The sequence below is a fragment of the Dryobates pubescens genome, chromosome 12 (assembly GCF_014839835.1).
Source record: "Dryobates pubescens isolate bDryPub1 chromosome 12, bDryPub1.pri, whole genome shotgun sequence".
In the NCBI taxonomy this organism is placed as follows: domain Eukaryota; kingdom Metazoa; phylum Chordata; class Aves; order Piciformes; family Picidae; genus Dryobates; species Dryobates pubescens.
Window position 1 is genome coordinate 4435597 of NC_071623.1, and position 27495 is coordinate 4463091.

The window sequence follows — 27495 nt, forward strand, 5'->3', positions numbered from 1 at the left end:
TGCTGAAGGCCAGGCTGGCTGAGGCCTTGAGCAGCTGAGTGGAGCTGAGAGATGTCCCTGGGCATGGTGGGGAGCTTGGAACTGGATGATGTTTGAGGTCTCTACCAACCCAACCCATTCCATGAATCTCTGAGTGCATCTTCTCCAGAGGCATCACCACCTCTGGAGGTGAACACAGAGAAACACAGCAAGGAGGCTGCTGACTCTTTTGGCCAAAAAGTCTCTTAAGCATCACAGCATCTGAGCAAGACCCAAACCTGGAGGAGAAGCAGCTTCTAGACTGCTCCACCTCTGATTTGTGTGATAAAAGTTTCCCTCCAGACTCCCTGCCTTAGGAGTCTGTCTTCTTGGCTTTCACTGAAGACAGGAGCCTTAATTACCTGTGTCCTAAAGCAGCTGAGTCTGGCTGAGAGGCCTCCCTGCCCGTGGTGGGGAGGTTGGAGCAGATGAGTTCTGAGGTCCCTTCCAGCCTGAGTCAGTCTGGGATTCTATGCCCAGACTGCAGTCGCAGAATCACAGAAGATCATAGAATCAATAAGGTTGGAAAAGACCTCAGAGATCACCAAGTCCAACCTGTCACCCAACACCTCATGACTAACTAAACCATGGCACCAAGTGCCACATCCAATCCCCTCTTGAACACCTCCAGGGATGGTGACTCCACCACCTCCCTGGGCAGCCCATTCCAAAGGCTAACAAGTTCTTCAGTGAAGAACTTTCTCCTCACCTCCAGCCTAAACTTCTCCTGGCACAGCTTGAGACTGTGTCCTCTTGTTCTGGTGCTGGGTGCCCGGCAGAAGAGACCAACCCCCACCTGGCTACAACCTCCCTTCAGGGAGTTGTAGACAGCAAGAAGGTCTCCCCCTGAGCCTCCTCTTCTGCTTGGAGACCTCCAAGACCATGCAGTCCAACTTTCAGCCCAGCACTTCCACCCAGACACTTTGCTTTGGGGCTTTGGAAGGGTCAGCAGCAGAGAGCTGAATGGACTCAGAGGCCTGGGTATTATTTTAATAGCTGAAAACACTTTCCTGTGCAGGTCCCTCCAGCTCCTGCTTCCCCTGGTTTCTGGGTTTGCCCCAAGACACTTTCATAAACGCCTGGGAGAGTGCCAGGCTGATCTGTGGGCCAGGTTTCAAAATGTCCTTTCCCAAAGCAAAGCCACTGCCAGCCCTGGATGAACTCAGGTTACCCCAAGCACATGCACTCATTTTCCTGGAACTGTAATTTTCCTTCACTGACATTCCCCTGTCAGCTCAGGAGAGTCTCCCAGCCTGGGCTCCTCCTCACACTGCTAAGCCAGGGAGAAGAAGTGCCTCTGAGTGTGGCACCTTCTCCACCTGCAACACACCAGCACCATGGGGAACCTCTGTGCAGCTCCCTCTGACACTCACAGTTCCCTCCCCAGCTGTCACTCTGCATCCTCCAAACTCCCTCAGCAAGCTGCCATCGTGCTCAGACCACCCTGTCCTGGCAGCCTCAGGACCAGGAGAGCAGCCATAGAATGGCTTCAGGTAGGAGGGACCTCAGAGCTCATCTCCTCCACCATGCCCAGGGACACCTCTCAGCTCCACTCAGCTGCTCAAGGCCCTGACCACCCCCAGGCAGGAGGCAGCCACAGCCTCCCTGGGCAGCCTGTGCCACACTCTCACCAGCCTCACCCTCAACAACTTCTGCCTCAGCTCCACTCTGCCCCTGCTCTGCCTCAGCTCCAAACCATTCCCCCTGGGCCTGGCTCCAGCCCCCCTCAGCCAAAGTCTCTCTGCAGCCTTCCTGCAGGATGCCTTCAGCTCCTGGCAGGCAGCTCTGAGCTGCCCCTGGAGCCTTCTCTTCTGCAGGCTGCACAGCCCCAGCTCCCTCAGCCTGTGCTCACAGCAGAGCTGCTCCAGCCCTGGGAGCATCTTGGTGGCCTCCTCTGGCCTCCCTCCAGCAGCTCTGTGTCCTTCTCCTGCTGGGGACCCCAGAGCTGGAGGCAGGATTGGAAGTGAGGTCTGAGCAGAGCAGAGCCCAGGGGCAGGATCCCCTCTGCTGCCCTGCTGCCCACACTCTGGCTTCAGTCAGCCCTTCTCAAATATCTGTGGCACCCACCCTGGGTTGCCCAAATCCCTTTTGCCCTCAGTCTGATCCTGCTGAAGCAGCAGTGACCTCCTTGGTGTTCCCCCACTTCCTGAGTGGCCTTACCCTGAGTCATCTATGGGAGGGGAACAGGAGAAGCATGCAGATGTCCTTCAGAAAACTGAATCTCTGTTAGTGCAAGAAACTGAACCACCCTGCTGAGCTGTCCTGCTGGTCTGTGGCAGACGGGCACATACAGAGCCAACTCCTTCTGAGGGACAGAAAGAGCAAACTCTTCTTGGCCAGGGGCAGTGGGGCTCTCTGCAAACACCATGGGGGCACAGAGCTTTGTCTCTGTTCCTCACATCCTGCTGAGGATCACACAGGTTTGCAAAACCTGCTGGGGAGGTAGGGAAGAGGTGGAGCAGACAAGGGCCTGGCAGGCACTGAGGGGAATGAGGAGCTCCTAAGGAAGGGCAATTTCTGTGGGAAAGGGATCACATCAGGTGTACTCCCCTGCAGCAAAAGCTCTCAGCTCCTGCTGTCCCCTAGCACTGCTGAGCAATGCAGTCACTGGGGCTCAAATCCAAGCCCAAGACACAGCAGTGGCCTTACCTGGCCTGAGAGCAAGGTTTAAAAGCAGCAAAGGCGCCAGACACCCAGAGGTAACTCTAAAGCTGTTGTGCAAGGGGTTTAATGGCAACAGGAATGAATGAGAGCACCTACAGCTCTGCCTCACCAGCAGTGCCCACAGGAGGGGAGACACAAGGAAGCCCTGGTCTGGAGCAGGCACAGCATTGCTGCACCTCACTTACCAACAGTGCCCACAGGAGATAAGCCTTGCTCAGACCTAGGCTGGAGCAGGCACAGCATTGCTGTACCTCACCAACAGTGCCCACAGGAGGTAAGCCTTGCTCAGACCTAGGCTGGAGCAGGCACAGCATTGCTGCACCTCACCAACAGTGCCCACAGGAGATAAGCCTTGCTCAGACCTAGGCTGGAGCAGGCACAGCATTGCTATACCTCACCAACAGTGCCCACAGGAGGTAAGCCTTGCTCAGACCTAGGCTGGAGCAGGCACAGCATTGCTGTACCTCACCAACAGTGCCCACAGGAGATAAGCCTTGCTCAGACCTAGGCTGGAGCAGGCACAGCATTGCTGTACCTCACCAACAGTGCCCACAGGAGATAAGCCTTGCTCAGACCTAGGCTGGAGCAGGCACAGCATTGCTATACCTCACCAACAGTGCCCACAGGAGATAAGCCTTGCTCAGACCTAGGCTGGAGCAGGCACAGCATTGCTGCACCTCACTTACCAACAGTGCCCACAGGAGGTAAGCCTTGCTCAGACCTAGGCTGGAGCAGGCACAGCATTGCTGCACCTCACCAACAGTGCCCACAGGAGATAAGCCTTGCTCAGACCTAGGCTGGAGCAGGCACAGCATTGCTGCACCTCACTTACCAACAGTGCCCACAGGAGATAAGCCTTGCTCAGACCTAGGCTGGAGCAGGCACAGCATTGCTGCACCTCACCAACAGTGCCCACAGGAGATAAGCCTTGCTCAGACCTAGGCTGGAGCAGGCACAGCATTGCTATACCTCACCAACAGTGCCCACAGGAGACAAGCCTTGCTCAGACCTAGGCTGGAGCAGGCACAGCATTGCTGTACCTCACCAACAGTGCCCACAGGAGATAAGCCTTGCTCAGACCTAGGCTGGAGCAGGCACAGCATTGCTGCACCTCACTTACCAACAGTGCCCACAGGAGATAAGCCTTGCTCAGACCTAGGCTGGAGCAGGCACAGCATTGCTATACCTCACCAACAGTGCCCACAGGAGGTAAGCCTTGCTCAGACCTAGGCTGGAGCAGGCACAGCATTGCTGTACCTCACTTACCAACAGTGCCCACAGGAGATAAGCCTTGCTCAGACCTAGGCTGGAGCAGGCACAGCATTGCTATACCTCACTTACCAACAGTGCCCACAGGAGATAAGCCTTGCTCAGACCTAGGCTGGAGCAGGCACAGCATTGCTATACCTCACCAACAGTGCCCACAGGAGGTAAGCCTTGCTCAGACCTAGGCTGGAGCAGGCACAGCATTGCTGTACCTCACCAACAGTGCCCACAGGAGATAAGCCTTGCTCAGACCTAGGCTGGAGCAGGCACAGCATTGCTGTACCTCACCAACAGTGCCCACAGGAGATAAGCCTTGCTCAGACCTAGGCTGGAGCAGGCACAGCATTGCTGTACCTCACCAACAGTGCCCACAGGAGGTAAGCCTTGCTCAGACCTAGGCTGGAGCAGGCACAGCATTGCTGCACCTCACCAACAGTGCCCACAGGAGGTAAGCCTTGCTCAGACCTAGGCTGGAGCAGGCACAGCATTGCTGTACCTCACCAACAGTGCCCACAGGAGATAAGCCTTGCTCAGACCTAGGCTGGAGCAGGCACAGCACTGCTGCACCTCACCAACAGTACCCACAGGAGATAAGCCTTGCTCAGACCTAGGCTGGAGCAGGCACAGCATTGCTGTACCTCACCAACAGTGCCCACAGGAGATAAGCCTTGCTCAGACCTAGGCTGGAGCAGGCACAGCATTGCTGTACCTCACTTACCAACAGTACCCACAGGAGATAAGCCTTGCTCAGACCTGGGCTGGAGCAGGCACAGCATTGCTGTACCTCACCAACAGTGCCCACAGGAGATAAGCCTTGCTCAGACCTAGGCTGGAGCAGGCACAGCATTGCTGCACCTCACTTACCAACAGTGCCCACAGGAGATAAGCCTTGCTCAGACCTAGGCTGGAGCAGGCACAGCATTGCTGTACCTCACCAACAGTGCCCACAGGAGATAAGCCTTGCTCAGACCTAGGCTGGAGCAGGCACAGCATTGCTGTACCTCACTTACCAACAGTACCCACAGGAGATAAGCCTTGCTCAGACCTGGGCTGGAGCAGGCACAGCATTGCTGTACCTCACCAACAGTGCCCACAGGAGATAAGCCTTGCTCAGACCTAGGCTGGAGCAGGCACAGCATTGCTGCACCTCACTTACCAACAGTGCCCACAGGAGATAAGCCTTGCTCAGACCTAGGCTGGAGCAGGCACAGCATTGCTGTACCTCACCAACAGTGCCCACAGGAGATAAGCCTTGCTCAGACCTAGGCTGGAGCAGGCACAGCATTGCTGCACCTCACTTACCAACAGTACCCACAGGAGATAAGCCTTGCTCAGACCTAGGCTGGAGCAGTCAGAGCATTGCTGTACCTCACTTACCAACAGTACCCACAGGAGATAAGCCTTGCTCAGACCTGGGCTGGAGCTCAGAACTGCTCAGAACAAACCTTGCAGGCACCATGGCAGAGGTCTGACCAGCTGGAGCTTGCAGCAGCTGGGGCTTTTGCTCCATTTGCAAGCAGACTGTTTGTCTGTTTGCCTCCTGCAGGAGCCTGCAGCCACAGCACATCAGTGCTTAGAAGAGCAGCGGTGCCTGCGGCGCAGCAAGCAGAGCAGGCTGCAGGCAGCGGCGCTCACTGAGCCCAAGCCGGTGCCTTTGGCCACAAATCAGCAGCAAGTGGCTCCACTGCAACGTGAGCAGCAGCTAGGATTTGCTGACTGCTTCTCAGGAGTGAGAAGTGCTGTTGATAAAGCAGCAGTGTGTTAGGAGTTCCCTTTCTGACTGATAAGGGCCAAGGGCAGATGGAGTATGGCAGGGCAACGGAATTGTTCTCTTATCCTCCCCTGGAGCTTGTCAAGGCTCTAACAGATATGGCAGAACAAATTGGCTTTCCTCACCCACCCCCCTGAGAGCTTCCCCCTGCTGAAGCAAAGCACAATCCTCTCCCCAGGAATGCATGGGTTTGGCTCATCCTGCCTGTCAGAGATGGTAATCACAGCAGGAGGGAGGCTGGGGCAACAAGATCCTTGCACAGCTACCATTCTGACCGTTTCCCTACTCCTACAGGTCTAGAATCTTCATTCAAAGGAGTTTGCTCACTTGGGAAGGAAGCTGGATGCCAGGAGCAGAAGAGAAGCCTCCCAACAGAGACATTCTTCCCAACAGCCTTCAGAACTGTGTTTTGCTCTAGCTGCTGAGCAGCTTGCTGTGCCTCCAGCAGCTGCCTCGGAGGAAGGTAACCCAGGTGAGAGAAGATCTGCTGCTGCTGGAAGCTTTCTTGTCGAGCAGCTGAGCAACATTTTCAAGCAGTCATCAGGAGCCTGTGCAGATCTGTCTGCAGAGCATGCCAGTGGTCATTACAGAGACAATAGCTCACACCCAGCTCTGCTGCTCAGGGTCCCGTGGAGAGCTCTGCTTGGGTTGCACAGACAAACCGCAGCTGGAGTTTGGGGAGAGACGCAAAGAACTCCACAACTCCTTCTGCTCATGGTGTGATAGCTCTCCAGTATTGCCAAGCCTTCCCAAAGGGAAGGATTCTCTCCTTGGCTGGTACAGGACCTGAGAATCATAAGGAAGTGCTGTTGTACCCTCACCAATGGACAAGGACCATGCACCAGCAGGGCTTGCACCTCCAGCCAGCTCATAGTGGCAGCAAGAGATTGTGGAATCCTCTAGGAGCAAAAATGGCCACTCAAGGCTGCAGCAATGTTTAGCACAGAAACAAAGGTTGAGCTGTGGAAAAGGACTGCAGGTACCAGGGAGCAGCTTGCCTCCCAGGCTAAGCACATCTAACCCCTCAGTCTTTTACCAGACAGCAGAGTTCTAGTTCAGTGATGCCCTGCAGGCTTAGCAGCTGTGGGTTCTAATCAACCCCAGGAGGGTTCCCCATGGGGAGAAGACCTCTGCATGAAGACCAGTCTGTCATAACTTGGGCACTGCCAGTTGTCCCTTCCTCCTGTGTTCCCCTTAACAGGTTACTGATAGTCTAAGGGCAGAACAGGGCAGGGAGGGATGCAACTCCAATTCTCAGACCCTGAAGCCTTATTAGAGAAGCTGCTTTAGTGCTAGAAAGCAGAACCAGCTCTGTCTGTCTTTCCTTGGCAAAAAATGCTCCTCAGCTCTGATGAACACAGGCCAGAGCTTTTTTGCAGCTAATTTGGACATTCTGGGGAAAGCAGACTGTGTCTGACAATGCTCTAGGAGAGGAAAAACGCAGGGGGAGAGGCAGGGGGAGAGGCAGGGCAAGAGGCAGTGCCGCCTGCACTCCGCCAGCTGAAGCAGCCCAAAGCAGGACACCTGCAGCACCCAGCTCCAGCAGGGACTTCATTAAACATGTCCTGAGGGAAAGCTTCATCTGACAACCTGAGGCTGCTGCCTGGTGTGCAAGGCTGAGGCCTGGCTGAGACCTGGCTAGTGCCACCATCTGAGACCTGGCTGAGACCTGGCTGGTGGTGCTGGCCGAGACCTGGCCCAGACCTGGCCGGTGGCTCTGGCTGAGACCTGGCCGAGACCTGGCTGGTGGCACTAGCTGAGACCTGGCTGGTGGCACTAGCTGAGACCTGCCTGGTGGCACTAGCTGAGACCTGGCCGAGACCTGCCTGGTGCCACTGGCCGAGACCTGCCTGGTGCCACTGGCCGAGACCTGGCTGAGACCTGCCTGGTGGCACTAGCTGAGACCTGCCTGGTGGCACTGGCCGAGACCTGGCTGAGACCTGCCTGGTGGCACTAGCTGAGACCTGCCTGGTGCCACTGGCCGAGACCTGGCTGAGACCTGCCTGGTGGCACTAGCTGAGACCTGGCCGAGACCTAGCTGAGACCTGCCTGGTGGCACTAGCTGAGACCTGGCCGAGACCTAGCTGAGACCTGCCTGGTGGCACTAGCTGAGACCTGGCCAAGACCTGGCTGAGACCTGCCTGGTGGCACTAGCTGAGACCTGCCTGGTGCCACTGGCCGAGACCTGGCTGAGACCTGCCTGGTGGCACTAGCTGAGACCTGGCCGAGACCTAGCTGAGACCTGCCTGGTGGCACTAGCTGAGACCTGGCCGAGACCTCGCTGAGACCTGCCTGGTGGCACTAGCTGAGACCTGCCTGGTGCCACTGGCCGAGACCTGGCTGAGACCTGCCTGGTGGCACTAGCTGAGACCTGGCCGAGACCTAGCTGAGACCTGCCTGGTGGCACTAGCTGAGACCTGGCCGAGACCTGGCTGAGACCTGCCTGGTGGCACTAGCTGAGACCTGCCTGGTGTCACTGGCCGAGACCTGGCTGAGACCTGCCTGGTGGCACTAGCTGAGACCTGCCTGGTGCCACTGGCCGAGACCTGGCTGAGACCTGCCTGGTGGCACTAGCTGAGACCTGGCCGAGACCTAGCTGAGACCTGCCTGGTGGCACTAGCTGAGACCTGGCCAAGACCTGGCTGAGACCTGCCTGGTGGCACTAGCTGAGACCTGGCCGAGACCTAGCTGAGACCTGCCTGGTGGCACTAGCTGAGACCTGGCCAAGACCTGGCTGAGACCTGCCTGGTGGCACTAGCTGAGACCTGCCTGGTGTCACTGGCCGAGACCTGGCTGAGACCTGCCTGGTGGCACTAGCTGAGACCTGGCCAAGACCTGGCTGAGACCTGCCTGGTGGCACTGGCTGAGACCTGGCCGAGACCTGGCTGAGACCTGCCTGGTGGCACTAGCTGAGACCTGCCTGGTGCCACTGGCCGAGACCTGGCCGAGACCTGCCTGGTGGCACTAGCTGAGACCTGGCCGAGACCTAGCTGAGACCTGCCTGGTGGCACTAGCTGAGACCTGGCCAAGACCTGGCTGAGACCTGCCTGGTGGCACTAGCTGAGACCTGGCCGAGACCTAGCTGAGACCTGCCTGGTGGCACTAGCTGAGACCTGGCCGAGACCTCACTGAGACCTGCCTGGTGGCACTGGCCGAGACCTGGCCGAGACCTGGCTGAGACCTGCCTGGTGCTACTGGCTGAGACCTGGCCGAGACCTGGCTGAGACCTGCCTGGTGGCACTGGCCGAGACCTGGCCGAGACCTGCCTGGTGGCACTGGCCGAGACCTGCCTGGTGCCACTGGCCGAGACCTGGCTGAGACCTGCCTGGTGGCACTGGCCGAGACCTGCCTGGTGCCACTGGCCGAGACCTGGCCGAGACCTGCCTGGTGGCACTGGCCGAGACCTGCCTGGTGGCACTGGCCGAGACCTGCCTGGTGGCACTGGCCGAGACCTGCCTGGCACCTGTCTGGCAGCAGTGGCCGAGGCCTGGCTGAGGGCTGCCTGCGGCTGCACTGGCCCTGCTGCGGCTGCGCAGCACATCCCCCCGCAGCCTGGTGTCCATTTCTGCAGCGCACTGCCGGGGCTTGGCTGCTCGTGCTGACCCTTCCCGTGCCGGCTGTCGGCCTCCCAGCGCGGTTCATGGTTTTGTTTTCTCCGTCACAGCGGCCTGCCTGCAGCTGGAGACGCAGCTCCCTCTCCATCTGTGCAGCAGAGGCTTCTGGCACTCTCACCCTCGCAGACATCTGGCCTCGCCCTGCCCTGGATCGCAGGTGTGAGGTCCTGACACCTGCAGAGCCTTTGCTGGCCCACACGTGTCTCCTGCTCTCTCTGCAGAAATCCACCCAAATCTGAACCCATCCAAGAGCAACAGCGGAGACCTGCCAGGGCTCAGCACCTGGGGTCTGTGCTGAGCCCCACACCGCTCAGGAGTGAAGCACAACATGGGTGCAGACCACTGCAGGTCCAGCCTGTGTGGGTGAGAGCAGAGGATCTGCCCTCTCTTTCCCTCAGGCCACAGGGCTCGGGCAGCCAGGGAAGGGAAGCTGCTGGAGTTGCCTGTGGAAGGTGAGGAGATGAGCAGTGATGGAAGAGGGCAAGATCTGGCTCAGGAGGCCGATGGCATTCAAGGAGACCAGGACTAGAAACTGGGGGGTGGAAATCTGGGTGGTTGTGACCACAGATACGAAGCTAAAGATAGAGGATGGAAGGGAGGACCATGGTCAGACATGAACAGGGGGAGCAAAAGAGGGTGGCATGCAGAGAGCACAGGAGGCAACACCCTGAATCCTGCAGGTGAGGGGACACAGGTTGGATGCTGGGACTGGAACAGGCTAGGAATGGAGAGAGAAAGGAGAGCTGGGCCTGGTGGTCAGGGGACAGATGGCCTTGGTGTGCACATGGAGGGTAAAAGGACTCCTGTGCCCAGAAGAGGATGGCACCTCTGAGGGGCTGGGAGAACCCAAGCATGAGGCAGACACTGCTGAATCACCACAGCTCATACCTGAGCTTTGAAATGCTTACAGCATTAAGGCACTGGGGGAAGGGTCCTAGGGGAGCATTTAAATCTTTAGCCCTCCCAAACTCCATTGGAAGTGACCACTCTGACACCACCTGAGCGGTGAAACCATCCACAGGTTTAAAGCTTCAGGTGTCCAGGGGAGAACTCAGCTGCTTGAACTCCTGTAGCTGAGGGAGAGCAGGTTGCAGGTGGTGAATCCTTCTTGGGTCTCAGTAACTGTGCACTATCTGCACCCTGAGCTTGTGGTTTTACCCAGCCAGCACCACTGCTGACCTTAAAGAGCTGAAGAACAGTCAGGGCATTGCTCTGTCCTGCAAATTCAGCCCGAGGGTCAGTCAGAGCAGGCTAATCCTGTGTGCCACTGAACACTGCGCCAGGAAAGACTTCTGGTAGGGCACATCCACACACACCAAAGCCTGCAGGTCACACGTGCTAAAACAACCCAGAAATCCACACACTGGGCAAAACAGGGGAAGAAAAGTCACCATCACGTCTGCCTACACAGAGGGAGCCAGCAGGAAGGCTGCAGAGGGACTGTCCATGGGGTTGTCAGCAACAGGCCAAGGGGGAATGGTTTGGAGCTGAGGCAGAGCAGGGTTAGAGTGGAGCTGAGGAAGAAGTTGTTGAGTGTGAGGGTAGTGAGAGTCTGGCACAGGCTGCCCAGGGAGGCTTATCTCCTCCAACCTCCCCACCATGCCCAGGGACACATCTCAGCTAGACTCAGCTGCTCAAGGCCTCATCCAACACCCCCAGGCAGGAGGCAGCCACAGCCTCCCTGGGCAGCCTGCGCCAGACTCTCACCACCCTCACCTTCTTCTGCTGGGGACACCAGAACTGGAAGCAGGATTGGAGGTGAGGTCTGAGCAGAAGAGAGCCCAGGGGCAGAATCCCCTCTCCTGCCCTGCTGCCAACGCTCCTCTGGCTGCAGCTTGGCACACAGCTGCCTGCTGGGATGCAGGAGGGCACTGCTGGCTCAGCACCCAACACCCCTAAGGATCTCTCTTCAGAGCTGCTTTCAACCCAGGGTTTGTGCCTGGGGCTGGCCTGACCCGGCTGCACAAGGCAGATGACTCTGGTCCCAGTGCCTCAAAGCACTGAGTGCTGCAGCAGTGCAGGAGAGCAGGCGCAGGGCTCAGCATCAGGCAGCCTACAGCACATCTCTCGCTGCTTCCGATGCCTCTGCTGGCAGCGGCAGCCTGCAGCCCAGCTCCTACCTTAGCATTGCTGCTGCAGCACGCAGGTCAGCACGGGGGACAGCTCACAGCCTGCCGTGTGGCTCCCTCTGAGGCGCAGAAAAAGCCTCAGCTTGTTTGGCTGTGTTGCTGGAACACAAAGCTGCCTGCCCCGGACCACACACCGCCCTCATCCCTCTGGATGCACTGCTCCTGTAGGAACTTGTTCCAGCTTTTGTCCTGACTCTTCTCAGTGATTGTCTTGGATGTTCTCACGCTGCCTCAGGAAGTCAGTCCTGAGCAGCCCTACTCTGGAGGTGAGGTTTCAGCTGGAGTTTTGTTTTATACCCAGCAGAAAGGTCAATTCCCAGGCAGCGTGCTCTGTCACTAGCAGCCACTGCTTGTTTGGATGTGCTGGATAACATCTCCTCACCAAGCAAGAGGGAACCAGCTCTCTGCTTTCTAGCAAGCAAGGGAACAAGTGCCGAACACGTGTGGTTAGAGGGGAAATTCTCAGCACCAGCACACCGACCCTGCAGCCACAAGTACCTGAAGCACAAGGGCTCATTAGCAAGCATGCCAGCTGCCCTGACTGGCTGGTGTTTTGCTTACATTTTGCTTCTATTTTGCCTGAGTGACACTAAAGATTGAACTGAAGAACAAAGAGTAGGAGTAATTAATCATAAACAGGAGAAAGACATAAAGCACCAAAGAGAATCATAGATAGAATCAATAAGGTTGGAAAAGACCTCAAAGATCCTCAAGTCCAGCCTGTGGCCTCTCTCCCACAGCTCTGTTGTCTTGGCTTCTATTTTTTGGGGGGGTGTGGGGGAAGAGTTTATTTTCTCCTCTATTCCTTTTGCTCTGAATTTCACCTCCAGCTTGACTCTGACTGCTCTGAGTCCCTCAGCCACGTTTGTCCCCTTGGAGAGAGCAAATCTGCCTTTAGAGTCTTTGGGTATTTCTTTCCTTTCCTTTGTTTTTGGTCACATTTTGCTTTTATTTTGCATGACTGACACTAAAGATTGAACTGAAGGATGAGGAACAGGACTAATTAATAATAAACAGGAGTAATTAATAATAATCAAGAGAAGGACATAAAATATTAAGCAGCAAATCTGGCTTTAAATCCTTTAGATGATTATTTCCCCCCTCTTCTTCTTCTTTTGGTTATATTTTGCATGACTGACACTAAAGATTGAACTGAAGGATAAAGAGCAGGACTAATTAATAATAAACAGGAGTAATTAATAATAATCAGGAGAAGGACATAAAATATTAAGGAGCAAATCTGGCTTTAAATCCTTTGGCTGTTGTGGGGTTTTTTTCCTTCCCCCTCCCTCTGTGGCTGCTAAAGGTTTGTTCAAGCAACCCATCACCAAACCCCTTGCATGTGTGCAGCCCTGGCGCTCTGGGTTATCAAGGACGGCAGCGAGCGAGGCTCCCCTACCTTCACAGAGCCATTCTCGTAGTCAGATCCTTGCAGCAGATGCAGGAAGGAAACCATGAAGACGTTCACAGCTGCCCAGGGTCTGCACATCCTGAGCTCTGGGATCCACAGGTCGCTAGGCGGTCGGAGTGCTGCGGCGGGAGGCGTCCCTTGCAAAAGGCATTTCTCTCGCAGCAGGGCAGAGCAGGAAACCTTCTCCTATGAACTCACAAAGGATTCCAGCATCCAGCAGTCAATGTCTGGCTCTCCGCTGCTCAAGGCACTTGCAAGTTCGCCTAGAGGATGCGGTTTCCCCCGGCAGCCTCCAGATGCGCTTGCGAGCAGCTCATTCTGAGGGCTTAAGCAGCTGCCCGGCTGCCCCTGTGCATCTGCACGCTCACGGGGGGCACGGCTGCATTCCAGCTACAGTTCATTTCTCGCCCATCCAGGCACAGAGAGGCATTCAAAACCCATCAGCGGTCCAGAAGAGGACAGAAACCTGCTGTGCCGGGTGCTCGGGCAGGCTGCTGGGGTGGCGGTGCGGTGGCCGAAGTTTGGAGCCGCGGCGCTGTAATCCAACCCTGGAGCAAGGCTTTTTTTTCCCCCCTCAGCCTCCCTGGAAGCTTGCAGCAGCATGTGTCTTAAATCTGATACAGGCTCTGGCAGCAGCACAGCCAAAGGTTGGCTCCAGGCCCACTCTGTCCCTGCCAATAGCAGAGCAGCTGTTAAACGAACTGATGCAATCTGGACGCCCATTATTGGGAAGCAGCTCACCTGAAACGTGAGACTGCAGCACACGTCCCCCAGCAGCACACATGTGGAAAGTTGACTTCTTGGTGAAAAAGGAGAGGGAGGGAGAGGAAAAGCCTTGCTTCAGCGTGCCCTGCCTGGGGAGCCCGAGGGTTTTCTGAACAGAGTAAGAGGGGGAAAAAAAGAATCAAAATCATAGAATCACAGAGCTGGCAGGGCTGGAAGGGAGCTCAAGGCTCAGCCAGTCCCAACCCCCCTGCCATGGCCAGGGACACCTCATCCTGCAGCAGGTTGCTCACAGCCACAGCCAGCCTGGCTGCAAACACCTCCAGGCAGGAGGCTTCCACCACCTCCCTGGGCAACCTCTGCCAGGCTCTCACCGCCCTCCTGGGCAACAACTTCTTCCTCACATCCAAGCTCAATCTCCCCACTTCTAGTTTTGCTCCATCCCCCCCAGTCCTACCACTCCCTGACACCCTGAAAGTCTTGTCTGTTCTCACAGGTGGTTTTTCACTTACCTGTGACAACAAAATGGTGATTCCTGAGGTCTCTTCCAACCTTGGTGATTCTGTGATTTCTGTATTTTTTGATGGAATGTCATCAAACTACAAGTGACAAAGGGAAGCAATGTTCTGCTTTCATTGCAGCCAAGGACAGTCCCTGTTTCTGCCCCAGAATACACATGCCTGCTCTCTGTGCATCTCCAGCCTAGACCCAGAGCAGAGATGCAACATTGCAGGCTGTGGCTCTGACAGTGAGCAGGTTAAAGCCAGGCTGCTGATCCCCCATAGAATCACAGAGAATCACCAAGGTTGGAAGAGACCTCAAAGATCATCAAGTCCAAGGAGCACAGGAGCTGCACTCTCACATGGCTTGGGGTCTGCAGAACTGGACTCTGCCATTCTGTTAACACAAACCAGTCACAGCCCCCAACATTTGAGAGCACTGCTTGCCTCCCTCTGACACCCAAGCACAAGTCAAACTTCTGTCACTGCCGTCAGCCTGGCATCATTGCTCCTGAAGCAGTCACCACGAAGAAAGATTGCAGAGATAGTGCCAAACAGAAAGGGACCTGGGGGTGCTGATGACAGCTGGCTGAACATGAGCCAGCAGTGTGCACAGGGGGCCAAGAAGGCCAAGGGCATCCTGGCCTGCATCAGGAGGAGTGTGGCCAGCAGGAGCAGGGAAGTCCTTGTGCCCTGTGCTCTGCACTGCTCAGGCCACACCTGGAGTCCTGTGTCCAGTTCTGGGCCACTCAGGTTAGGAAAGAGGTTGAGCTGCTGGAAGGTGTCCAGAGAAGGGCAACAAAGCTGGGGAGGGGTCTGGAGCACAGCCCTGGGAGGAGAGGCTGAGGGAGCTGGGGTTGCTTAGCCTGTAGAAGAGGAGGCTCAGGGGAGACCTTCTTGCTCTCTGCAACTCCCTGAAGGGAGGTTGTAGCCAGGTGGGGGTTGGTCTCTTCTCCCAGGCAAGCAGCACCAGAACAAGAGGACACAGTCTCAAGCTGTGCCAGGGGAGGTTTAGGCCGGAGGTGAGGAGAAAGTTCTTCCCAGCAAGAGAGATTGGCCATGGGAATGTGCTGCCCAGGGAGGTGGTGGAGTCCCCATCCCTGGAGGTGTTCAAGAGGGGACTGGACGTGGCACTTGGTGCCATGGTTCAGCCATGAGGTCTGTGGTGCCAGGTTGGACTTGAAGATCCTTGAGGTCTCTTCCAACCTTGGGGATTCTGTGTGATTCTGTGAATTCAGCCCTTCCAGCTGCTGCCAGTTAACTGACAACAGCCACAGGCTGCACTTGATGAGCTCAGAGGTCTATTCCAGCCTCACTAATTCTGTGATGATTCTGTAACTGAGTCATCCTCCTTTTACAAAACCCAAACAAACATTTGGAAACATTGTTTTGATTATAAATATTGTAAAAGGTTTTCATACAAAATTGTGTTGGTTTGGGGTTGGTTTTTTTTAGCTTTGTTTTCTGCACACAATCTAATTTCTCATCATTTGGCTTCCCCCCACTTCATCAAGTCCACCCTGATTCATGCACATCCTGGGCTGCAGCCAGAGGAGTGTGGGCAGCAGGGCAGCAGAGGGGATTCTGCCCCTGGGCTCTGCTCTGCTCAGACCTCACCTCCAATCCTGCCTCCAGCTCTGGGGTCCCCAGCAGGAGAAGGACACAGAGCTGCTGGAGGGAGGCCAGAGGAGGCCACCAAGATGCTCCCAGGGCTGGAGCAGCTCTGCTGTGAGCACAGGCTGAGGGAGCTGGGGCTGTGCAGCCTGCAGGAGAGAAGGCTCCAGGGGCAGCTCAGAGCTGCCTGCCAGGAGCTGAAGGCATCCTGCAGGAAGGCTGCAGAGAGACTTTGGCTGAGGGGGGCTGGAGCCAGGCCCAGGGGGAATGGTTTGGAGCTGAGGCAGAGCAGGGGCAGAGTGGAGCTGAGGCAGAAGTTGTTGAGGGTGAGGCTGGTGAGAGTGTGGCACAGGCTGCCCAGGGAGGCTGTGGCTGCCTCCTGCCTGGGGGTGTTGAAGGCCAGGCTGGATGAAAGCTGCTTTCCAATACCTGAAAGGGGCTACAGGAGAACTAGGACAGAACTTTTGAGGAGGGCTGGGAGTGATAGGATGAGAGGCAATGGACTGAAGCTTGAGGAGGGCAGATTAAGACTGGAGATGAGGAAGAAAGTCTTTAGAGTGTGGCTGGTGAGACACCGGCACAGGTTGTCCAGGGAGGCTGTGGCTGCCCTAAATAAACTCCAATTAAACTGACCAGGCTCAGACTGCAAGGGCAAAAGTGGAGCTCAATGAAGGCAGACTGTCAGCTTTACCTCCAATAAAGTCTGGTTTCAACAGCTGCTTTGCACTTGAGAACTCTGCAGCATGTCAAGTTCCAGCACGGTGCAGTGTTCAGGCAAATAAGGGAGCTCCCAGTGAAGGTCTTTGTAGGATGACTCTGTGAGCAGCTCTGTCCATGCCCTCGAAGGAATCCATGCACAGAGGAACCTCTGTTGTCTGGAAAATTACACAGGAAAATGGGGTCAGTTATCTCAAGTATTGCAAACAGGAATCCAGCTTGGATCCATCGAGACACAGCAGCAAGACAGCAATGGGGGCAGGAGTTGATCTGTTAGAGGGCAGGAGAGCTCTGCAGAGGGACCTTGCCAGGCTGGGCAGATGGGCAGAGGCCAGGGGCAGGAGATTGAACACATCCAAGTGCCAGGTTCTGCACATTGGCCACAGCAACCCCAGGCAGTGCCACAGGCTGGGGTCAGAGGGGCTGAGAGCAGCCAGGCAGAGAGGGACCTGGGGGGACTGGTTGAGAGTAGGCTGAACAGGAGCCAGCAGTGTGCCCAGGTGGCCAAGAAGGCCAAGGGCATCCTGGCCTGCATCAGGAAGAGTGTGGCCAGCAGGAGCAGGGAAGTCCTTGTGCCCTGTGCTCAGCACTGCTGAGGCCACCCCTTGAGTCCTGTGTCCAGTTCTGGGCCCCTCAGGTTAGGAAAGATGTTGAGCTGCTGGAAGGTGTCCAGAGAAGGGCAACAAAGCTGGGGAGGGGTCTGGAGCACAGCCCTGGGAGGAGAGGCTGAGGGAGCTGGGGTTGCTTAGCCTGGAGAAGACGAGGCTCAGGGGAGACCTTCTTGCTGTCTACAGCTCCCTGAAGGGAGGTTGGAGCCAGGTGGGGGTTGGTCTCTTGTGCCAGGCAGCCAGCCGCAGAACAAGAGGACACAGTCTCAAGCTGTGCCAGGGGAGGTTCAGGCTGGATGTTAGGAAGAAGTTGTTCCCAGCAAGAGAGATTGGCCATGGGAATGTGCTGCCCAGGGAGGTGGTGGAGTCCCCATCCCTGGAGGTGTTTAAGAAGAGCCTGGATGAGGCACTTGGTGCCAGGGTTTAGTTGATGAGATGGTGCTGGGTGATAGGTTGGACTTGATGATGTTGAAAGTCTTTGCCAGCCTGGTTAATTCCATTCTATTCTATCTGAGAAGGCTTTAGTACACATCCAATTAGTTACCAGTTTAATTAAAAATGTCCTTTGAACTCGAGGAGGTGTTTGGTACAGGGGCTACAGGCACCTGAAATTTCAGTCACAAGGCAGAATGCTTGGCAGGTGCCACTGGGAGCTGGAGGAACCTGCTACAGCCAATCTGCAGAAGCACAGATGCAGAGCAGGACTCTGCTGCAGCCCTGCTGGTGGAGGGATGGGGTCAGTACCAGTCACACACCCCCAGAGCCAGCCCTCATGCCAGCTGCTTCATCTCACACAACCCTAGCATGGCAGCTCAGAGCTCATCCCCTCCCAGCTCCCCACCATGCCCAGGGACACCTCTCAGCTCCACTCAGCTGCTCAAGGCCTCATCCAGCCTGGCCTTCAACACCCCCAGGCAGGAGGCAGCCACAGCCTCCCTGGGCAGCCTGTGCCACACTCTCACCAGCCTCACCATCACCAACTTCTTCCTCAGCTCCACTCTGCCCCTGCTCTGCCTCAGCTCCAAACCATTCCCCCTGGGCCTGGCTCCAGCCCCCCTCAGCCAAAGTCTCTCTGCAGCCTCCCTGCAGGATGCCTTCAGCTCCTGGCAGGCAGCTCTGAGGTGCCCCTGGAGCCTTCTCCTTAAAGCTGTTGTGCTCCCAGCCTCCCTGGGCAGCCTGTGCCGCACTCTCACCACCCTCACCAACTCCACCTCACGAGGTTACCCTTTAGGGCCAATCAGGCAGCTGCCAGCTTGCTGCAGCAGAGAGAGCTCAGCGCCGGCTGCAGGAGCTGCCTGGGGAGGCAGCTGGGCGCTGCCAGCGGTGCAGTGCTGCGGGGCTGAGCTGCTGTGCACAGCTGGATCCAGCCAGCTGCGCGCCGGCTGGGGGAGGTCCGCCGCGCCGCAGCCCGGCTGCAGGGCAGGCATGCTCACGGCTCTAGCGAGCATGCAGCCCGCTGCTCCCCGGGGCAGCCCCCAGGCACGCCGGGCTGCAGCCCAGCTCGGGTAGGGGAGAGAAAAATCGCGGCCAAAGGCGTGTGGTTGAACCTGGGGGAGATGAGCACACCTTGGAAGTGCTCTGTGTGAAAGGCTCTGCCCCAGCCCCCGGAGAGCACAGCTGCCTTGCTACCCTTCTGCTGGAGAGAAGGCTGAGAGAGGATGTGATCAGCATCTATCAGTCTCTGAGGGCTGGGGGTCAGGGTGCAGGTGCCGGGCTCTGCTTGGTGGTGCCCAGTGCCAGGCCAAGGAGCAGCAGGGAGAAGCTGGAGCCCAGGAGGTGCCACCTCAAGAGGAGGAGACACTTGTGTGTGGTGAGGGTGCTGGAGCCCTGGAGCAGGCTGGCCAGAGAGGCTGTGGAGTCTCCTTGTGTGGAGGCATTGCAAAGCCAGCTGGATGTGTTGTTGTGGGAGCTGCCCTGGGTGCTCCTGCTCTGGCAGGGGGCTGGGACTGGCTGCTCTCTGGAAGTCCCTTCCAGCCCCTGGCACTCTGTGCCTCACACTGTAAAGGAGGAGGTTTCCCAAGGAGAGGATAACTTTTCACCAAACAGATGGAGAGAGGCCAACAGAGGCTACCAGGATGACTGTGGGACTTGAACATCTCTGCTGTGAAGAGAGACTGAGAGCCCTGGGGCTGTTTAGCATGGGGAGGAGAAGGCTGAGAGGGGATCTGATCAATGTCTATCAATAGCTGAGGGCTGGGGGTCAGGAGGCAGCTGCCAGGCTCTGCTTGGTGGTGCCCAGTGCCAGGCCAAGGAGCAGCAGGGAGAAGCTGGAGCCCAGGAGGTGCCACCTCAAGAGGAGGAGACACTTGTGTGTGGTGAGGCTGCTGGAGCCCTGGAGCAGAGAGGCTGTGGAGTCTCCTTCCAAAGCCAGCTGGATGTGTTGCTGTGGGAGCTGCCCTGGGGGCTCCTGCTCTGGCAGGGGGCTTGGCCTGGCTGCTCTCTGGAGCTCCCTTCCAGCCCTTCTCATTCTCTAGATCATATTTGCAACACCTCATGCCTGGGAAGGTGGAAAAGCCCCAGGGGGGTGGCTGCTGTGCTGAGCCCCAGCTGCAGCTAGCCCCAGGGTGCAACTGGGGTTCGGTGGCAGTGCTTCCTCTGCCTCTGTCTGTCCAACTCCAAACCCCAAGGAGCCTGAGGCAGGGAGCAAGACCTTCCCCTGGATTCCTGCTTGTCTGCCACAGTGAGAGCCCTGTGCCTGCTTGTCTTCAGCTCCATCTGTGTTTGCAGAGCCCTTAATGAGGGCACAACTGGAAGGCTAATCAAATTTTAATTACAGAGGCACGTAATTGCACCCAAAGGGTTTCTTTCACTCCTGACTTTGAGAAGTTCCCACTTCTTTCCACAGAGAAATGAGGCAAGCTTGAACAGTAAGTTAAAAGAGGTCTCACAGCTAAGGAGGAGAAAGTAAAAAACAAAACAGGGAGGGAGGAGAGAGGGAAAAGGAGAAGGAGAGGAGGGAGGGGGGGAACTCTGACCAGGTCTCAGATGCCATCCTTCACTTCTGTTGCTGTAGCAAGGTTCTGGCCTCCAGACTGCCTGCAGAGCACTGGCTGGCTCCTGAGTGACCTGAGGATCACTCCTGCTCAAGTCAGGTCTCTGAAAGAGCTCACGAGGTCAGGGATGGAAGGGACTCTCCAAGGGCATCCTGTCCAACCCCCTGCAGGCAGAAGGGACAGCTCCAGCCAGAGCAGGCTGCCCAGGGACACATCCAGGCTGAGCTTGAATGGCTCCAGGGATGGAAGGGACTCTCCAAGGGCATCCTGTCCAACCCCCCTGCAGGCAGCAGGGACAGCTCCAGCCACAGCAGGCTGCCCAGGGACACAGCCAGGCTGAGCCTGAATGGCTCCAGGGATGGAGCCTCAAGCACTCCCTGGGCAGCCTGCTCCAGTGTCTCCCCAGCCTCCCTGTGCAGAGCTTCCTCCTGATGTCCAACCTCACTCTGCCCTGCTCCAGTTCCAAACCATTGCCTCTGGTCCTGTCCCCACAGCCCCTTCTGAACAGTCCCTCCCCAGCTTCCTTGTAGCCCACTCCAGGTACTGGAAGGCTGCTCTAAGGTCTTGCTGAAGCCTTCTCTTGCCCAAAGTGAACAACCCCAACGATCCCAGCCTGGCCCTGGAGCAGAGGTGCTCCAGCCCTTGATGATGTTGGTAGGCTCCTCTGGACCTGCTCCAGCAGCTCCATCTCTCTCTCATGCTGGGGGCCCCAGAGCTGGGCCCAGAGGTCTAAAAATCAAATGGCCTGGCCCACAGAAGGTGAATTAATGCACAGGCACTTTCTGAAGTGTTCCTTACCACAGGATGACCTTCAGGTGCTCCTGGAGAGCTTCACCCAAATCACATCAGGAGACTTCTCTGGTGCAGGCAGGCTGTGGGATGGCAGTGTGCAGTGGGCAGCTGCATCTCTGCACTGCAGACACCAGGCCAGGAGGCTCCAACACAAGCAGCTGGTAGAACTGTGGGCATGACTTAGTTTATCACAACAGGAGCACAGCCAAACCAGACTCATTCACCTAAAGCACAACTTAGCCTTTGGTCTGTTCCTGGACATTTTAATCACAGCCACTGTACTTAAAACAACTCCTGAGCTAAAAAGTGAGAGAGGTTCAAGTGCCTGACCAGAGCCTTCGTGACAAATCCCCCAGGATCAGGAAGGCAGCCAGGGAAGAAGCAAACCTGTGCTGTCTAAAAGAAAAGGGAACAGGCAAGAAGCAAGCAACACAAGGAGACATTCTTAAGCTTGTGTCAGCTGCTGGGTTGGTCTGGAAATAGAGTGGGAGGAAATGTGAGAGAAGGACTGACATTATAAAAAGTGAGGACATTTGCTAGAGGAATTCACTGACATTATAAAAAGGGAACGCTGCTCAGATGCTGAACCAACAACAGCTTGTTGGAAGGACAAAGCAAAGCACACAGCAAGCAGGCAGACAGAAGCCTGAGGAAGAGGAGGCTCAGGGGAGACCTTCTTGCTGTCTACACCTCCCTGAAGGGAGGTTGTAGCCAGGTGGGGGTTGGTCTCTTCTCCCAGGCACCCAGCACCAGAACAAGAGGGCACAGTCTCAAGCAGTGCCAGGGGAGGTTTAGGCTGGAGGTGAGGAGAAAGTTCTTCCCAGGGAGAGTTGTTTGCCATTGGAATGTGCTGCCCAGGGAGGTGGTGGAGTCCCCATCCCTGGAGGTGTTCAAGAGGGGATTGGATGTGGCACTTGGTGCCATGGTTTAGTTAGTCATGAGGTGTTGAGTGACAGGTTGGACTCGATGATCTTTGAGCTCTCTTCCAACCTTCTTGATTTTATGATTCTATTCTATTCTATGATTCTATGAACAGTTTGACTTGGTGATCTTGGAGCTCTCTTCCAACCTTCTTGATTCTATGATTCTATTCTATGATTCTATGAACAATTTGACTTGGTGATCTTGGAGCTCTCTTCCAACCTTGTTGATTCTGTGAAGTAACCCTCAGAGAGCTGAGGATCTCCTGGGCACAGCTCCCTGCTGTGGCAGTTGGAAGGCAGCAGGTAACTAATGCTGACTTTGCAGCCAGTTTGAAAACACTGCAGTAAAAGTCATGACCTGTGCCCACACCTGCAGCTCCTGCTCCTGTGAGCACAGAACCCTGCAATGTTTGCAACTGCCAGCAGCATTTCAGCTGCAGAGCTCTTACAGAGGCTGGTGGAGATTTCAGTTTCCCTTCTAACCCTGTAGTGAAAAGAGCAAAGCAGAAACCTCTGTGAAGGGAAGTCACAGAGCATGGCTCAGGCTGGAAGGGAGCTCAGAGCTCATCCCCTCCAAGCTCCCCACCGTGCCCAGGGACACCTCTCAGCCACACTCAGCCTCATCCAGCCTGGGTTCTGTGCTCCCCCACCCTAATTCACAGTTGCTTTGCTCCCTGGCCCTGGTTTGGACCACCCTAGTCAGCTCCCTCTGAGGCAGTCTCCAGGTGTGGTTTGGGCAAGAGCTCACTCCAGCAATCTCTTCATCAGTGAAGAAGGTCCCAGCAAGGGGATTCCCTGGTACCATAGCTTTATGGTACTCTCCCAAGCAGGTTTTTCATCTTCAAACACACACCAGTGTCTTCCTGCCATGCCTCAAGACATGCTCCATGCAGCATTATGATCCAGCAATTAAGCCATTAAGGATAATGATATTTACAAAGTCTTACCACGGGGTAATTACTGCTCACAGCCACAGGAACATCACAGGGAGCTGAGAGGAGGTGTCCAGACCAAAGGCTGCACAGCCCGGGTTCTGCCAGCCTGCTCACAAAGGCTGACCTCATGGATTGGCCTGAAACGATCTGGGGCTGAGGCTCCTGACCTCAGGGAGTGGATTTGTCCCTCTGTTACTCAGCTGTACCCAGAGAGTCCAAGGGATGGCCTGGGGCTCCCAAAATGCGTGCTGGGAGGGATGTTTAGACATGCAGACCTGCTGCTCCTGGGGCCTTTGATCAGGCAGCATGAACTGCCCTCAGTGTAGTCACCTGCTGCTCTTGAGGGAAACAGCTACTCCAGCCAGCACATCTCAACAGATGGTCAGGGATCTTGCTGCCTTTTGGGGCTTCACAGTAAGAACATTCCTCTGGCATGCACCCCACCCACCCCACCCACCCCACCCACCATTGTTCTGAGCACAACAAAGAGCACTCTGCAGGAGGGGAAGCAGAGCACAGCAAAAGATCAGATGAGACACAGGATGAGAGGGTGCCACAGTGATGCAGATTCATAGCAGCTTGGGGTGGCTGTTCTGTCCCCCCAGAGAGAATGGAATGGAATGGAATGGAATGGAATGGAATGGAATAGAATAGAATAGAATAGAATAGAATAGAATAGAATAGAATAGAATAGAATAGAATAGAATTAACCAGGTTGGAAAAGACCTTTGAGATCATCCAGTCCAACCTATCACCCAGCACCATCTGATCAACTCAACCATGGCACCAAGTGCCTCAGCCAGGCTCTTCCTAAACACCTCCAGGGATGGGGACTCCACCACCTCCCTGGGCAGCACATTCCCATGGCCAATCTCTCTTGCTGGGAAGAACTTCTTCCTAACCAGGGGAGCTGAACCTCCCCTGGTGCAGCTTGAGACTGTGTCCTCTTGTTCTGGGGCTGGGTGCCTGGCAGAAGAGGCCAACCCCCACCTGGCTACAACCTCCCTTCAGGGAGTTGCAGAGAGCAAGAAGGCCTCCCCTGAGCCTCCTCTTCTGCAGGCTAAGCAACCCCAGCTCCCTCAGCCTCTCCTCCCAGGGCTGTGCTCCAGACCCCTCCCCAGCTTTGTTGCCCTTCTCTGGACACCTTCCAGCAGCTCAACATCTTTCCTAAACTGAGGGGCCCAGAACTGGACACAGGACTCAAGGGGTGGCCTGAGCAGTGCTGAGCACAGGGCACAAGGACTTCCCTGCTCCTGCTGGCCACACTCTTCCTGATGCAGGCCAGGATGCCCTTGGCCTTCTTGGCCCCCTGGCCACACTGCAGGCTCCTGTTCAGCCTACTCTCACCCAGTCCCCCCAGGTCCCTCTCTGCCTGGCTGCTCTCAGCCACTCTGCCCCCAGCCTGCAGCACTGCCTGGGGTTGCTGTGGCCAATGTGCAGAACCTGGCACTTGGCTGTGTTCAATCTCCTGCTCTTGGCCTCTGCCCATCTGCCCAGCCTGGCAAGGTCCCTCTGCAGAGCTCTCCTGCCCTCTAACAGATCAACTCCTGCCCCCAGCTTGCTGTCAGCTGCAAACTTACTGCTGATGGACTCCATCCCCTCCTCCAGATCATCAATCAAGATATTGACCAGGCTGGGGCCCAGCACTGATCCCTGGGGCACACCACTGGTGCCTGGCTGCCAGCTGGCTGTGGCACCATTCACCACCACTCTCTGGGCTCAGCCTCCAGCCAGTTCCTAACCCAGCTCAGAGAGCTGCTGCCCAAGCCAGGGGCTGACAAGCTCCACGGAGCTGCAGTCCCTGTGCAGAACCCATTGCTGTGCCTGCACAGACTGCCTGGAGCTGCAGTCCCTGTGCAGAACCCATTGTGTGCCTGCAAACACTGCCTGGAGCTGCAGTCCCTGTGCAGAACCCATTGCTGTGCCTGCACACACTGCCTGGAGCTGCAGTCCCTGTGCAGAACCCATTGCTGTGCCTGCACACACTGCCTGGAGCTGCAGTCCCTGTGCAGAACCCATTGCTGTTCCTGCACAGACTGCCTGGAGCTGCAGTCCCTGTGCAGAACCCATTGTGTGCCTGCACACACTGCCTGGAGCTGCAGTCCCTGTGCAGAACCCATTGCTGTGCCTGCACACACTGCCTGGAGCTGCAGTCCCTGTGCAGAACCCATTGCTGTGCCTGCACACACTGCCTGGAGCTGCAGTCCCTGTGCAGAACCCATTGCTGTTCCTGCACACACTGCCTGGAGCTGCAGTCCCTGTGCAGAACCCATTGCTGTGCCTGCACAGACTGCCTGGAGCTGCAGTCCCTGTGCAGAACCCATTGCTGTTCCTGCACACACTGCCTGGAGCTGCAGTCCCTGTGCAGAACCCATTGCTGTGCCTGCACACACTGCCTGGAGCTGCAGTCCCTGTGCAGAACCCATTGCTGTTCCTGCACACACTGCCTGGAGCTGCAGTCCCTGTGCAGAACCCATTGCTGTGCCTGCACAGACTGCCTGGAGCTGCAGTCCCTGTGCAGAACCCATTGCTGTGCCTGCAAACACTGCCTGGAGCTGCAGTCCCTGTGCAGAACCCATTGCTGTGCCTGCACACACTGCCTGGAGCTGCAGTCCCTGTGCAGAACCCATTGCTGTGCCTGCACACACTGCCTGGAGCTGCAGTCCCTGTGCAGAACCCATTGCTGTGCCTGCACACACTGCCTGGAGCTGCAGTCCCTGTGCAGAACCCATTGCTGTGCCTGCACACACTGCCTGGAGCTGCAGTCCCTGTGCAGAACCCATTGCTGTTCCTGCACACACTGCCTGGAGCTGCAGTCCCTGTGCAGAACCCATTGCTGTGCCTGCACACACTGCCTGGAGCTGCAGTCCCTGTGCAGAACCCATTGCTGTTCCTGCACACACTGCCTGGAGCTGCAGTCCCTGTGCAGAACCCATTGCTGTGCCTGCACACACTGCCTGGAGCTGCAGTCCCTGTGCAGAACCCATTGCTGTTCCTGCACAGACTGCCTGGAGCTGCAGTCCCTGTGCAGAACCCATTGCTGTGCCTGCACACACTGCCTGGAGCTGCAGTCCCTGTGCAGAACCCATTGCTGTGCCTGCACACACTGCCTGGAGCTGCAGTCCCTGTGCAGAACCCATTGCTGTTCCTGCACACACTGCCTGGAGCTGCAGTCCCTGTGCAGAACCCATTCCTTACAGAGGAGCTGCAGTTTAGCATCAGAGGCAGCCCCAGAGCTGCTCCCAGGCCATTTTTCCCCCTGGTACTTTGCAAAGCTGATCTTTTTTTGCAGGGCAGAAAAGCTGCAGTGGCCAAGCCCTGTCTTGGGGATGTGTCCCTCAGAAAGAGAGCCAATCAGATAAGAAATGTTTTCCATTGCTAACCTGGGCCAAGAATGCTGGCCAGGTCCCCAGGGCTCAGTGCACACAGCTCTCCTGACCATGTGCTTGGGTTAGGCTGCCTGAACACGTGCAGCAGCCCTGCATTTCTCATTGCAAGCTTTGCCCAGAGCATGACTGTCCTTGGCTACTGTACTCAGTCCCCCCTGGCTCTGCTGCCCTGCCTAGTGCTGAGCATTAGGCAGCTATTCCCAGTCCATGAGCCACACAGGCCAGAGCAGCTCAGCTGCAGCACAAGCATTCAAAGCCTGATTGCTGCTCCTCCTTTTGGGGAGCGAACCCACAGATGCACCACAGCCTTTGCCCTGCTGGCCAACCCCTGGGTGCCCCTTGGTGTTGGAAAAGAAGAGGTCACAGAGCACTCTGGCTCCAGGTGGGTCGTGGGGGAGCTGCAAACCTCCTAAGCAAGTAGCAGCTAACATCAAAGATCACAGAATGAACCACAGAATGGTCCAGGCTGGAAGGGACCTCCAGGTTTAGAAGGGCAGCTGCCCCCAAAAGCTGCCAGAACAAAGCCAGCCAGAGGGCAGGTGCTGCACTGGAATGCATCTGAGCAGGCAGCAGGCAGAGGAAGGAATGTGTGTGGGGTGAGGAGAGAGATGGCCAAGGCCATAGACTTTTAGCCAGGTCCTTAAGGTAGATCATTGTACCCACTCTTTGATGCCACTCTCCTCTTGCTTTCTGCTCTCTGCCCTTGCAATGGATATCCCTTCTGCCAAGGTCATGGAGCTGCAGATCACAGCCTGCCCCTTGCACCTGGAAGGTTAAAAGCAGCCTTTGAAAGAGGAGCTGCCTTCAGCTAACCACAGCCTCCTGTCAGCTCAGATTCCTGCCTGTGTAGGCAGAACCCAAAACATGGCAGCCTCAGATTATAGCCTGACACTGGCAAGGGGCAGAGCTGAGTGAGCCTGTGGAGGGCAGAAAACATTCTGACAGCTATAAAGGCTTCAGCAATCAGGAAACAAATTGACCAACCCCCACCTGGCTACAGCCTCCCTTCAGGGAGTTGCAGAGAGCAAGAAGGTCTCCCCTGAGCCTCCTCTTCTGCAGGCTAAGCAACCCCAGCTCCCTCAGCCTCCCCTCCCAGGGCTGTGCTCCAGACCCCTCCCCAGCTTTGTTGCCCTTCTCTGGACACCTTCCAGCAGCTCAACATCTTTCCTAACCTGAGGGGCCCAGAATTGGACACAGGACTCAAGGGGTGGCCTCAGCAGTGCTGAGCACAGGGCACAAGGACTTCCCTGCTCCTGCTGGCCACACTCTGCCTGATGCAGGCCAGGATGCCCTTGGCCTTCTTGGCCACCTGGGCACAATGCTGGCTCCTGTTCAGCCTACTCTCAACCAGTCCCCCCAGGTCCCTCTCTGCCTGGCTGCTCTCAGCCACTCTGCCCCCAGCCTGCAGCACTGCCTGGGGTTGCTGTG

The 27495-nt window shown here is 56.5% G+C and overlaps 1 protein-coding gene across 1 annotated transcript in view; it reads right to left on the reverse strand.

Annotated features, from left to right (window-relative positions):
• Positions 1-13342, reverse strand: part of VEGFD (vascular endothelial growth factor D) — a 33797-nt gene extending 20455 nt beyond the window's left edge. The window contains exon 1 of the mRNA XM_054165904.1: positions 12862-13342. Coding sequence (XP_054021879.1) covers positions 12862-12951 — 90 coding nt within the window. The 5' untranslated portion in view covers positions 12952-13342. The remainder of the gene's footprint in view (positions 1-12861) is intronic.
• Positions 13343-27495: the final 14153 nt, after the last annotated feature.